A 15,119-nucleotide genomic window follows, 5' to 3' on the forward strand; every position below is an offset into this window, starting at 1 on the left:
TACTTAAGCTAATTTAATTTTAATGTAAATACTAAACAATCTAAAGCAAATTATTGTTACTATTCATTAGTGTTATAATCTATCCAGACAGATATCTCTTCTGAGAGGAACAAGTCAGTGGATTTTTTTTATACCTAAACAAAAATTAACACAGTACTTTTAATTATGGTCAAGAAAACTCTTAACATGTTCAACATAATATAGAAGTTGGAGTAACTGTCAGTTTAAGAATGAATTTGCTAGGACTTTTGCAGGGAAAGTACAGAAAATAAAATAAATCCCTTTAGAATTCTAATTGAGATCAAAATATTTGAATAAAATCCTAAGACATGCCTCTGAAAATCTAAAAATGTCTTTCATTTTCTCAGCAGTTATCACATGATAGTGAACAGCTTTTTCCCATAAGTTTTATTTAACATAGCTAATCCACTGTCTTGCCTGCCTCTAGATTCATTTATGACGATTAATATTCCTGGATACCCCTTATGGAAGGGGGGCAGCGATTAAAAATAAAGCTTTTGTCTTAATAGGGAAATATCTCTTTCCTGTCAAAAAGTGTATGTTCTAAGAATGAAATCACTGAGATAAGTCTATAAATACGTGCTTTTTATGAATGATTCTAGCACAAGAAGTTATAGCAACAAAGCTTAAATATTTGAGAACAGTTCTTGCCAAATTAGTATTTTAAATTGTTTTAAACCCATTTTCTTTTGTTGACATTGACCTTTTCCTTTAGCCCATTAACCAGCTGACAGATTATTGCAGCTCTATTTGCAGTATGATTTCTCATATTTAAATTACAGGAGTAAATAATTTTAGTACCAGTCAAATGGATATTATTTTGAAGAAAAATAGAGGCTCTTTGCTTATGTATTTTTAAAAATATACCATTTAAATTATGTTTTTATTTGCACTCTTTTTTTGCCCTACTACTGATCTTTATTGCTTATGTTCATTCAAGTACCTTAATTAATATTTTCATGTTTTCAGGAATCTCTAAATGTTAATTTTTTGAGTCTGGAAACATCTTAATTTTTCATTTTAGGAGATGCTGAAGAAGTGTCACCTTTGTATGAGTTGATAGTACAAGCCAAAGATAGGCTGCTGAAGCAAACAAAAATGCCAGCATTTTATTAGAGGAGTTAGACTTGGAAAAGGTAATGGTAACCTTTACATATGAAAAATACCTACTTTTTTCCTTTCAGCTTCTCTTCCTCCTAATTTGTAATCTGTGGTTTTTTGTTTTGTTTTGGTTTTGCTTTAAATTATGTACATGGCTTTCTCTCCAAGTTTGGCTCAAATAGTGGAGAGAATTGTGAGTATTTTAAACATCATTATATCGTTAAAATAGTTTTCTTTATAATCAAATTAATAAAATGTTATTGTAGGAATTGCATTGATCTGCAAGTCAGGGAACCTAGCCTCTAATGCTCAATTATCTCAACTGTTCTCTTAATTCCCATCCAACTCTGTACTTCATTGATCCTAGACCTTGTAATTTGTTGCCAACGGATTTATCAGAAGTACCAAATACACTACGAAGGCATACACTACCAAGCCATGACCAACTAGTGAAATATGACCAGTTGATGGAATGTTTAATGCGTACCTTTTTATTTTATTTTATTTTTATAAAATTGTACAATTTAAATGCATGAAATTTATTGTATATCTATTATTTTTTTAACATCTTTATTAGAGTATAATTGCTTTACAATAGTGTGTTAGTTTCTGCTTTATAACAAAGTGAATCAGCTATACATATACATATATCCCCATATCTCCTCCCTCTTGCGTCTCCCTCCCACCCTCCCTATCCCACCCCTCTAGGTGGTCACAAAGCAACGGAGCTGATCTCCCTGTGCTATGCAGCTGCTTCCCACTAGCTACCTATTTTACATTTGTTAGTATATATAAGTCCATGCCACTCTCTCACTTCGTCCCAGCTTACCTTTCCCCCTCCTCATGTCCTCAAGTCCATTCTCTACGTCTGCGTCTTTATTCCTTTCCTGCCCCTTAATGCGTACCTTTTTAAATGGATGACTTCTCTTGTATTTTTCTCTTTCAGGCACACTACAGTGTCATTTCCATTTATTCCCATGGGGAGTAAAACACTCCAAACAATGTACAGTTTGGGCAGTCCCCTAGCTGCTTCTTTACTCTCTGTTCCTATCAATAACTGTACTCTAGAATGTAATAGTAGGAAAAGAATTGGTTGGTATTGAATATTATGGAATATATATTCTGCCATATTTCATCTTTTTTAAAAAGGTTAAAAATGCTATGAAATTTAACATACACTTTTTAGATTTATAAAGGATATGCAGTGATAGTGGGGGCTGGGGCCCCCCACCCCCATGCAGTTGAAAATCAATGTGTAACTTTACATTTGGGCCCTCCGTATCTGCAGTTTCAAGTCTATGGATTTCAACCAACCACAGATTATGTAGTACTGTAGTACTTATTTATTTTAAAGAATCCGCATAAAGTGGGCCTGCACAGTGTTGTTCACAGGTCAATTGTATATATAACATTTTTCATTTGAGTCAGGTCCATTCTTTTTAATTAGACTTACTGACTTTGTTAAGCTATATATTTCATCTCACATAAAGAAAATATGAATTATTTTAAATATTTTGTTCTAAAGTCAATGTGAAAATACACTATTGTTTTCTGAAAAATATATTTAAAATCAGAGGTTCTTCATTTTAACAACTTTCTAGTTTAGATTCTGATCAAATGAAAATTAGCTTTTTTGGCCACTTTGAAGTTTTAATTGAATATGAACACATTGAGAACAGATATTGTTATAATTATTGTAACTGTTACTTTACCTATTTTTAATATTCAGTTTCATCAAATATTTATTTAATGTTTACTAAATACCAGACAATGTAATAGGGCCAAGTTGTATGACAGATGATGTATTATTTGAGTCTTCTCTGTGAGAAATATTATTACCCTCATATTACAGATGGAGAAACTGAATCTATGGGAAGTTAAGTAACTTGCTGAAGCTAGGCTAAGATTTAAATCCACTTTTTAAATTCTAAATTCCCTGCTTTCCTCTCCTCCCTTAATTGAAGTCAACCTACCTTTTAGTGCTTTCCCCTTATAATATTATAATATCCTGTTTTTGCATTACTCTCTCATTTTTAGATGTTAGAATCGCTAAGTAATAGTTATTTCATAATATTGTTTCTTTTTGCATTTTTATGAATCTTAGAAGGCATCCTTTCTATAGCTGAGACATAGATATCTGTTTTTAAATAAAATCTTTAATTGTTTCATACCTTTGTTGTTTATACGTTACATGAAATACATTTAGAGATTTACTGCATACCTGTGGATCACAAAGTCAAGAAGCAGCTTTTAGGAATGTCCTATTGTGCATGTCTATTCTCAATCAACTTCAATGATTTTTGTCTTTTTTTTTTATTACAATAATGTGTTCAGTTTAAACTGTGAACTATGCAAAGATAACTAAAAGAAAAGCATACGCCATCATTGTAAGGTAACTGAAGTTCAAAACCTGGTATGGTAATTAACTAAAAGTCCTCACTTCTAACTTTTAAAGCCTTTTAAGACCTTACATGTTCTGCCCACTCACACCACTTCTTACACCTGTCTGAGCTTATTTTACTACTTTCTCCTGGTCACTTTGCTCTATCCATAATGACCATCATTTTTGCTCTTTCTATGCCTTCTGCCTTGAATGTCACTTCACTTGCCTCATATTTTAGTCTCCCTTTTACATTCTTCCTACTCTTCTTCCCTTCTTTATTTTCATGTTCTAATATTCTAAATACTGTATTTTACTTAGTTATCTTGTTTGTCTCTCTCTACCACTAGATTGTATGAACTACAAAATGGTGCCTGGCATGTTAGTAAACATTTGTTGAACAAATAAATATCCATGTATATGAAAACTGTACTTTTTAAAAATTAGAATCATGCGAACATATTACTCTAATACTTGCTTTTCCCTCTCTCAATAAGTGAAGAATATTGTCAACTGATAGTGATTTATAACTGCATAATATACTCCATAGTAGGTTTGTTTCCAGTTTTGTCACTACAAATAATGTTGCAATAAACATCATTATACATATTTCTTTATATTTTGGTGCTTTTATTTTTATGGAGTAAGTTTCTTCACTTGGGTCAGTATATTTTAAATTTGATACTTTCAGAATATTTTCCTACTACCATCAGCAATACATAAGTGTTGTTTCCTTGAATTCTTGCCAGTCTTTCTTAACCTAGATGTTCATGCTTTCAGAGCCTCAGATTTAAAGCAATTCAAAAGGAACTTCTTTCAATGTCATTGCATATTTTCCAGTATTAATTCCTAATCATAAATTAATTAGATGCAAATTCTTCTGCATGCACTGATACTTTATAAACAGTTTTGAATGGGGATGGTACATAGATAGAATTCTAGACTGTGGACGAGACTCTTCTTTCCTGAACTCCAGCCCCTTTCTATTTCTATTTGAAAAATTATCAGATTGAGATAGGGTTTGGTTCACTATTTTTTATGTATGATTTACATCTGGAAAAATACACTGTTTTGCTTTTTGAGGCTCAGTACATTCTGGCTCCACCATTTCTGATTTAGAAGTATCATTGGAGTGGTCTTGTCTGGTTTGACTTGGATGTTCTGCATGGGTAACTTACTGCTTGTGTAAAAATGCTCCTTTGATCAACCTTTCTAATTTGAAAATGTTGGGTAATAGGTTTGTAAAAATTGCTGCTGAGAATACTGCTCATTATATTCATCAGATTCCCTTATCTCCTTATGCAGCAAACACTATGTGGAAGAGTCCATGCTCTAGAGCAGTTCATCTGGTCTAACTGTGGAATTCTCTGGCAGTTGATTGCTTCTTCTCTTAGGACATTAATAACTAGGTTATATTTTGGGCTGTTAGAATCCATAGTGGGTATTATTGGTCTGCATTTTTAATGTTTTACCCCTCTACTTTATCACTTATTGTTTTTTTCTCTTTGTAAAATTTCATAATCTTTTAGGGAGCTATGTATGGTATATTTTTAAAATATTCCTCATAGATGTTTTCAGTTGGGTTTTTTGCCACCACTGAAGCTATTAATATGTCCACCTCACAATCTCAGTTTCATACATTTCATTCTCTGATTATCACCTCTTGTCTTTTCAGCTTTACTCTCTCTAGAATTCTACCTCCAGAAATCCTAAAAACATTCTGTCTACCAATAAATTGTAGGATCCATTTATCGTACCACCCTTCACTGGCCTTACTCTTTTCTTTCTCCTTATTCTTAATTGAAGCCTAGTAACTAAAGGTGTCTAAGGAAAAAAAAGCATTCAACCTTGATGACTAATTTTACTTTAAATGTGTGACAGTGAACCCTTTAATGCTGCCCAGTAGTCATACTATATATTTCCCTAGTTTAATTTATTCTCCCACTCTTCTAGACCATTATTTCTTTCTCCTTTATCCTGTGACTTCTGGTACATCCTCTTCTTCAACCTCAGTTGATGACCTTGCATGCTACTTCAGTGAGAAAACTGAAGCACCAGAAGAAAACTGCCAGAGACTTCCCCTACCTCATCTTCCCAACCCACCAAGCCCTGTACCCATATATTTCCTACCAATTACTAGATAAACTTGTAACCAATCCCTCCATTTGTGAACTACATCATATTTTCTGTCTGCCATCCCTTACTCAAAAACATTGTTGTGGCAGTTTTCTTTTCTTCTATATCATTTTCCCTCCTCTCCTGGATCATCCTCATCATCATATAAGCTTCTTTATCCAATCTTAAAAAAAACTTTTGATTTTTCCAACACGTACCTCCCCGCCCCCCCATTTTCAGCTACAAGCCCATTTCTGCTCCCATTTGCAGCAAAACTTGTCTATTTTGGGTATTCCAATTCTTTTTTGTCTTGAATCTACTCCTATCAGGTTCTCACTCCTACAGCTCCACCAAAACTATGCCTTTACGGTCTTTGGGGACTCTCACTAGCTAAATCCAGTGATTACGTCTCTATCCTTATCGTACTAAGCCTAATAACACCTGACATACTCTATTTACTTGGCCTCCATTACACTACACACTCTTGGTTTTTCTCTTATCTTTCTGAATGTTCCTTCTGTATCTCTAGTTCCTCCTCTTCTCCCCTCTTAGTTGGCAAGTCATTTAGCTTATTACATGATCTTCTTTATCCACTGGTCATCTCATCCTGCTTCTTACCTTTAAATATAATCTAGCTGATCCCAGATTTATATCTTTAGCCCAGACCTCTTCCCTACATTCTAGTCTCTTATATCTAGCTAGCTACTCAACACGTCCTTTTGGATACCTAATTAGACATCTCATACTTATGTTCAAATGTGAGCTCCTGATCTTTGCCCACTCCAAACCCACAGCTCTGTCTTGTAATTGCTCAGGCTACAGATATTGACATCGTGCTTGATTTCTCTCTGTCCTCCATTGTGTTGGAAAGTCTAGTTACCTTTGCCTTAGGACTATATCTAGGATCCTAGTCACTGTTTATCACTTCTCACCCTGATTCAAGTCATTAATATCATCTTTTACCTGTATTTCCACCGTAGTCATTTAACTGGTCTCCCTGATTCCATCATTGCTCTGCAGTCTGTTCTCTATTTAACACTTAGAGTGATCCTCTATATCACTTAAATCGAATCACTCTTTTGCTCAAAACCCTACAGTGCCGTTTCCCTCAGCGCAAAAGATAAAAAGTCTTTAAAATGCCCCGTGGGACCTTAGGTGATGAAGTCTCCTGATATGCTTTCTGAAAGTCATTTTCTATTATTCTCAACCAGACTGGCCTACTTAAACATTCCAGGCTTACTTGAACATATGGCTTATATACTGACTGTTCTCTTTGCCTGCTCTACTTCAAATCTTTTAAATGTTTACTTAAACTTCACCTTCATGTTCCCCTACATGTCCCCATATACACACTTCTCTTCCTCTGCTCCAGTATTCCTGTTTTACATTGTACTTAACACCTTTTTAAAAAACTATATAATGTATTATGTTTGCTATCTGTGTGCCTCCCCCAGCAACTAAATGTAAGCTTCATAAGCTTCATGAGGGCAGGGATATTTTGTCTGCTGCTGAGTCCTAAGAGACTAGAACCATGCTTAGTACATAGTTATCAAAAAATTTTCGCTGGATCCTGCCCTTCCCTTCCCCTGTACTCCTTGATCTCTTTTTCTGTTATTGATACCACTACTGATTATTCAGAAATAACTGAAATCTTGATGTCATTTTCAGATTCTCAATTATCTTTGCTCCGCATTCTCTATATCCATCAAATAAGTTAGTGTAGTAAATTAACTTAATCCAGTATCTGGCACATATTAACCCCCTAAATATTAATGGTATCAGTATCATCATCATCACCTTTAACTGAGCTTTGGCAGTCTCTTTATGTCTTCTGTTCCATCCTCTCCTAAATTATCACTTCTCGCCTGAAGTATTGCAGTAGGCTTCTTAACAGTCTGTCTATAAATAAATACCTTTGCCTCTGTCATCTTTTGCCTTCAGTTTAATCCTTCTTTGTTCCAATGTAACTTTTCCAGTTCCCATAGTTTCTGATACACAGATAAGATTGCCTTTACTCCCTACTCGAAATCCTTCAGTCTGTCTTCATTGTCTGCATGGGAAATTTCAGACATTCAGCTCTTCCTGTCTTCTCTAGGCTCCTCACTCACAATGGTTTTCTACTCACATATCTCATTCACATAACTGTATCCAAATATGCACATGGGGGACTTCCCTGGCGGTCCAGTGGTTAAGACTCCGCGCTTCCAATGCAGGGGGCGTGGGTTCTATCTCTGGTCAGGGATCTAAGATCCCACATGCCGCGAGGTGCGACCAAAAAAAGAAAAAAACAGATTTGCACATGGTATTTCTTTAGTCTGGACTGCCTCTCCCTAAATCCTTAAATTCTCATCTTAAAAAGCTTAACTCTCAAACATCAATTTGTTTCCTGAATCTATAATTAGAAATCACCAGTTAGGGAATTCCCTGGCAGTCCAGTGGTTAGGACTCAGTGTTTTCACTACTGCTGGGGCCTGGGTTGGGGAACTAAGATCCTGCAGCCAAAAAAAAAATCAGCTGGACTAGTGCTCTTTCTTTCCTTTTCCACAATGAGGTTATTTATTCTGCAATTTGACTCTTTTCTTCAAAACCTCTACCCTCCCCCACATATGCTCACAAACATGTAGTAGTTCCCCGGTAAGTGAAAGGAGGTCTAGGCATGTACCTTGTGAGAAAATGTAGAATGTAGGCTGAATTTCTAACCCTGTTTACCTGCACCTCCAGACTTACTCGAGTCTCATGGTTTAAATACTCTGTTTTCATCTTTTCTCTTTCGGATCTTGTATCAGTTATTACCACCTCTCCCATACTTTAGTGCCTGCTGTTTCATTAACTCCTACCCTCTTTCTACAACTTTATGAAGTTAACTATCCTAATGAAACCTTACCTAAAATTTAGTATTTTGTTTCCTTATCTAAATATTTTAAGGGAATAATCTATGTCTTGTTGACTCTACTTTTCTTTTTAATTCTCCGTCCAGGACCATTTGCTTACTACTCCACTAATTCAGTGAACTAACTATGGCAGAGGTCACCAATGGCATCTTATTGCCAAATCCAGAATAAGATTAGACATCTCATACTTGTGTCCTTACTGATACTTTGTGATACTTACCAATGTTGATTTGCCTTCCTTTATGAAACTCTTCTCCCATTGAAGCTGCTTTCTCCTGATTGTCTTCTTCTGCCTGATATATGCCTTTCTAAAAGTCTCATTTGGTCTTCCTTTTAATAACGGATATTCCCTCCCCACTACCTTCCCCCTCTTTATGTGTACACACACACACACACACACACACACACATTGTTATAGCCTTTTACCTTTGGTGATTTCCTTTTATTTATTAGTTTCAGCTACCACCTGCAAACTAATAATGCCTCTTAAGTCTGTATCTATCTTGTCAAATTCTGCTTAGTTTTAGAGAGCTCCATACCTTGTAGGTCCTTTTGCAGCCATAGTCTGAGATCTCTCCCCTAGAAAGAAATTGTTTCCCTAAGACCTCTGAATTTGTGTCTCACTTTTTAGTGCATCTAAAGGGTTAGTAAGATCTATGAAATTATCAAAATACCAGCCTTATAACTTCAAAATTTAGAAATAAGAGTAACTACTTATCCCTTAGGGCTAAACTCTAAAATTTGATAATTCAGACTGTTGCCAGCGGGCCAGCCTCCACTGACTGAACTCTGTAAGCCCTGAGGCACATTCATACCTAAGGACCCAGCCACACCTAGACACTAAGACCTATCCCAGCCCATCACCTCTACCCACCCCTAAGGCCAGATGGTTTTAGAGGAAAGCCTGCTTTCTAGTTTTTCTATTTTTAAACGTTCTTCCCCCCTTGAATACCAATCACAATTACTTCTTACCACTGGACACATTTTTAAAATCAAGCAAAATGAATAACTCATCTGGCCGAACCAAAAGTCTTAAACCTCACTTGTTATTTTTATCCCCCCAAAGCTATTTCCTGTACCTTTCTCAAGGCTTTTTTGTCCATACAGATGTGATATAGATAAAATATCAGTTTTATTATTCCTGATTCTAAATTGGAGAGGTTAGTATCTATCTATAGCCACAGTTGCTTTGAAAATGTCTCTGGCACACCCTTCACCCCCCTTTCTACTCCTTCTCTTCCCTTTACACTTACCTATTTATTTTGTGAAAGTCAGCAAAACAGATCAACCCCAGGCCTCCCTCACTGGAGCTCAGGCAAAGATGTAGAAAGTACAGTTCCTGAGGACAGGCATCTTAGCTACATTAAAGCAAGGCTGAATGAGCTGAGTCATACACGCTCAGTTCCTTCTTTCAAACTCACCAATCAGGTAGTACTCCTCCCTTGTAGTGAACTAGGGTGTGAAGGTCACCAATTACTGTTTTCTTCTCAGTCCTTTGGAAAGGTCAAAAGCTCCTCCTTTACTGGTCTTCAGAGGAAACTTGGGTACTTCTGGAAGACCAGCAAAAATTTCTAGGGGGTAGGTACTATGCAGACAATTTTTATATCTCCAGTTTCCATTTGTGTTCTTTCCTAAAATCCATCTGCTTGAGAAAGTATCTGGTGTTCTATAGATTCTCCTTAATTATTTACCTTTTTGGAAACAAAGGTCATATCTCTTACCCAAGAGAATGTAATTATGGTGCATTGCCCCAGGGTGTGAAAACTTTCAAGGTGGGCAAAACCTTTTAGGCACCCAACAGGGATTATTTCAAAAGGGAGGAGGAGTGTCTAGCACAAGCTAGAGACTTAAAAAGTCAGACTTTTTCTCAAGAAAAGTAAGTCTGATTTGGCTTATAAGTTTGTCTTTAAGGGCTGGTTTCAGTAGTTAGGATATTGTGACATTTTCCATAAACTGAGTATCATTGTTTTGACACATATTTAAAATACACATAAAATATATAGAAAGCTAGATTATATCAAGGAATATGTACTTTGAAAATGTCATTTAGAGAACATGCAAACAAAAGAGTTTGTAGATGATTTTACCATTTTATGAGCCAAAGAGGAAAATTTAATAGTTAAAATAGCTTATTAAGAGATGTTATTGGACTTTAAAACTTATTCCTAGTTTTTTTGACTGTGAAAGTAATATGTATCCAGTTTAACAAATAGAAACAATGTACATTCATATAAAGTAACATTGAAAGTCACCATCTTTCTGCTACTTCTTGTCCAAGCCCATGCTCTAGAGGTCATCACTAGTAAGCCTTTGATTTGTATCCTCTTAGCCTTTTTTTTAAATTCCCACGGATAGATTCACATAAAGCACTGCCCCCCCCATAAATGAGATCATTGATTTGCAATTTGCCTTTTTTTCCCTAGCAAATGTAAATTGTGAGCATTTTCCCAGGTATACATTTATAACTTTTAATGGCTGCCTAGTATTCTGTGAATGTATACTGTTGTTAATTTATCCCCACCCCCGACCCCACCCCATGGATTTACCCAGTTTCCATTTACTACTATTGTAATCAGCTTTGCGATGGAAAGTATTGAGCCTATATTTTTCCACTAGAGGTAGTCATTTTATAGAATATATTCTTAGGATAAGCACTTTGTAATTTTCATAGGAGGCTTTCAAATTACCTTTCTAAAAATGTTAATGTTTATACTGACAGCAGTGTAGGGAAGAATTAATTTTCCCAAACTTTTGCTACCTGATATCTTTTTTAATTTTCCCAAATTAATGAACAACACATGGTAGCTTGTTATTTTAATTTATATTTCCGTAGTGATTGTGAAGTTATGTATATCTTTATCATTCATCCATTTTGAGATTAGGTTGTCTTTTATCATTAATTTGATCTTGACATTTAAAAATATTATTTTCTCTTTACAGTGATTTGAGTATGATCTTGATCAAACAATGAATTGAACTAAGATGACTTTGAATTGTATGGTAGCCCAGTACCCTTAATGATAAAATAACATTATATGACAACTTTTTTCCAAGGTAAATTCCAGTGTTATAATTCTGTTTTATTGATTCTTTAACAGTTAAGGGAAGAAAGCCGGAGGCTGGCTTTGGCTGCAAAAAGAGAAAAGAGAAAGGAGAAGAGAAGAAAGAAAAAAGAAGAACAAAGAAGAAAACTAGAAGAGATGGAAGCCAAAAATAAAGAAAACTTTGAACTCCAAGCTGCTCAAGAAAAAGAAAAGCATAAAGTTGAAGGTATTTTCTCTAAACCATCTAATTTGTTTCATGTAATACATTCTACTCAAAATTATATTTCCTTAAATATCCGTAACTTAAGGTGAAAAAAGATCTCTACGTTACTAAGGCCTAAAGTATTTATATGCTATTTTCATTTATTGACTTCTTCCCGGCTTTTTATTATAAAGAATTTCAAACCTACATACAAGTTGAAAGAATAATGAAACAAACACCTGAAATACCCTTCACCTAATTTAAAAATAAACATTTTACTATATTTGCTTTATCTTTTTCTCTAAATATACATACATAGTTTTTTCCTAAGCCGTCTGAAAGTAAATTGCAGACATCTGACATTGCATCTATAAAACATCAGCACACATCCAAGGAATGACATTTGCTTACATAATTGCAATACCATTTATAATACCTTAAAAAATTAACAGTAATTCCATAATTTCATCTACAGTCAAGACCATATTCAGATTTTTCTTAAATGAGGGAATTATTTTAAACTAGGTTCTAACTAAAAAATTATTTGAGATGAGGATATTGTTAGAAAGAACTGTTGTCATTAAACCACCAAGTATTTATGCTGTGTGTGTGTGTTAATTTCCCCCTCCTCCAGCCTTTTATTTTGAAAAATTTCAAACTACAGAAAAGTTTAAGGATTAGTATAATGAACACCTGTAAGTCACCTAGATTCATATAACATTTTGGCACATTTGTTTATCTTTTTTCCTCTCTCTTTTTTTGAATAGTCTTATATATGTTCTACACATCATACGAAATTACCCCTAAATACTTGAGCAGTGTTTCCCAGTAAAAGAACATTATTTTGCATAACCACAATAACATTATTACACTTAAGACATTTAGTAATTATGTAATAATATGTAATATACAGTACATATTCATATTTCCCAAAGTGTCCCTGAAATATTTTTTATAACTGCCTACTATGCGTTGTTTAGAACTTAGGGACAGAGAGAATAGATCAGTCATATCCATCTCATTACCAGTGAATGCTGGAATGACTGATAATTTTATATGTAATAGTAGTAGTAAAGTAAATGCAGCGTTTATTTTTGTCGAGTGCTTAAAGCTAAATATATGCCAAGAACGTTAGAACTTGCTAATTCAGTATTGCTACTTCTACAGATGAGCCTGAAGTCTTGACAGAGCCTCCAAGTGCCACAACCACTACTACCATAGGTATATCTGCAACCTGGACCATTTTGGCAGGTTCCCATGGTAAAAGAAACAATACCATAACTACAACCAGTTCAAAGAGGAAAAACAGGAAAAATAAAATTACTCCAGAAAATGTTCAAATTATATTTGATGATCCACTACGAATCTCATACAGTCAGCCAGAGAAGGTGAATGGAGAGTCCAAGAGCAGCAGTACCAGCGAGAGTGGAGACAGTGATAACATGAGAATTTCCAGTTGCAGTGATGAAAGTAGTAACAGCAACAGCAGCCGAAAGAGTGACAGTCATTCACCTGCTATGGTCACCACCACTATGACCAGCAAGAAGCAGCCATCAGTTCTGGTTACATTTCCAAAGGAAGAGAGAAAATCTGTTTCTGGCAAGGCTTCAATAAAGTTAGTTCCAATTTTCATTTTCATGATTTATAGTATCATTATGAAACACTTTGTTGCTGATTTTTTTAGTAAAGCAGGCAGATGAACAACTGACAAAATAAGCGTTTGTCTTTGTTCTAAAGAAGGCATGATTTCATTTGAATTAAAGAATTACTGTGTAATTTCTTCGTTTTGGTTGTTAAACTTAACCCATGAAAAGTATTGATTATGGTTTCTCAGGGATTATTATTGTATTTCAGTTCTGCTAAATTTGACCTGTAGATATTATCTTCTTAAAATTGGCCCTTCATATTATGCTAAGTATTGAAAAGTGAAAAATAAATTTCTCATTTATTCATCATAGTATTCTTAAAATAAAGAATAAAATCATATAATAGTTTGCCTTTATCATTAAAAAATTCTACATCTCTTCTATATTTAATGTGTTTTTCCTCCCTGTTAAAGATTGTCAGAGACTATCAGTGAAATGACCAGTAATTCTCTCTCCACTTGCACAAAATCTGGTCCATCTCCCCTTTCCTCTCCAAATGGGAAATTAACAGTAGCAAGTCCTAAGCATGGACAAAAGTGGTAAGAAGGATGGAAAGAAGTTGTAAGAAGGTGACTGATTATTTCTTTGATTGTTTTTCTCATTTTTATATGTGCTCTATTTCACAATGAAGCATAGTTTACCTTACAGTTAAATTCTCCTAACTCTTCCAAAGGTTGCAAACAAACTGGTGGCCCAAGGCTGCATCTGGCCAACAGAGACAACCTATACTATATTTTAGATGGAAAAAAAAAAGTATATGTTAACACTTTTAAAATTGGGAAATTTTATATGAAAAGTTAGATCATTGTGGTGTCTGCTTGACCCCCATGGGTATTGGTATTTGGTAGTGAACTAATTTATTTAAGGTGATAGATTGTCTTGTTCAGCTTTGTAACCTCAGAGCCCAATATGTAGTGTCTACTACAAACTTGTAAATATTTGGAGAATGAATTAAGTATTGGTTTTAAACTATTCTTGTCTTCAAATCATAGGATACCTTTATTTCAAGGGTTTTAGGACTAAAATAGTTTGCTGTATTTTGCTTGGAACTTTTAAATAATATGTGTTAAAAAGTAAAACAACATCCCAGAAACTAAAAGGTGGTAAGATACCACAGACCTAGAAAGGATGTGATCCATTATAAATCTTTGATAACCTATTTTAAGGAACTCACCAGAAATTCCATCAAAAAATTAAACTTCTGATTGTTTTAAAACAAAATCTGTAGTGAACCAAGCTTATTACTGTTAATCTCAAAATGTACTGTACATTTTTTATCTTATTTTGGGCCAACACTTCCCCTCAACCCCCATCTCTATCTTTATCTCTTTCTCTGTCTCACACACATTCTTTTGAACTAACTGAAATCACAACATCAGAATACTCTCTGTACAAAAGTAAGAGAATTCAGTTTTCCTGCATGTATTTTATATTGTAGTATGCAGGCAAATTCTTAACTAACTTAAAATAATGATCACTGACTGATTATTATGTCCTTTAGGGAAAAAGGAATTATCAAGTAACTTAGTTATGTATACAAAAGGGCAGGGATCATACCTTACCATTTAAAAAAATAATGTATAATTTCATATTTAATCTATTCTAAATAAATAATTTACTTATTCATTGAAGCACAATTGGCTCCTTCTTTTTATTGAGAGTTATACTGTTTTTCTTTTAGAAGTATTCTTTAATTTAGACTTGTCAGAAATTTATATC

The 15,119-nt window shown here is 34.5% G+C and overlaps 1 protein-coding gene across 1 annotated transcript in view; it reads left to right on the forward strand.

Moving 5' to 3' along the window:
- The window catches only part of LOC133091822 (ankyrin repeat domain-containing protein 17-like), a 45,395-nt gene that overhangs the window by 5,538 nt on the left and 24,738 nt on the right, over positions 1-15,119 (forward strand). The window contains 5 exon segments of the mRNA XM_061191024.1: positions 1,046-1,074; positions 1,076-1,157; positions 11,607-11,778; positions 12,922-13,369; positions 13,814-13,969. Of these exon segments, the coding sequence (XP_061047007.1) occupies positions 1,046-1,074; positions 1,076-1,157; positions 11,607-11,778; positions 12,922-13,369; positions 13,814-13,969 (887 nt within the window).

The sequence above is a fragment of the Eubalaena glacialis genome, chromosome 5 (assembly GCF_028564815.1).
Source record: "Eubalaena glacialis isolate mEubGla1 chromosome 5, mEubGla1.1.hap2.+ XY, whole genome shotgun sequence".
Classification (NCBI taxonomy): domain Eukaryota; kingdom Metazoa; phylum Chordata; class Mammalia; order Artiodactyla; family Balaenidae; genus Eubalaena; species Eubalaena glacialis.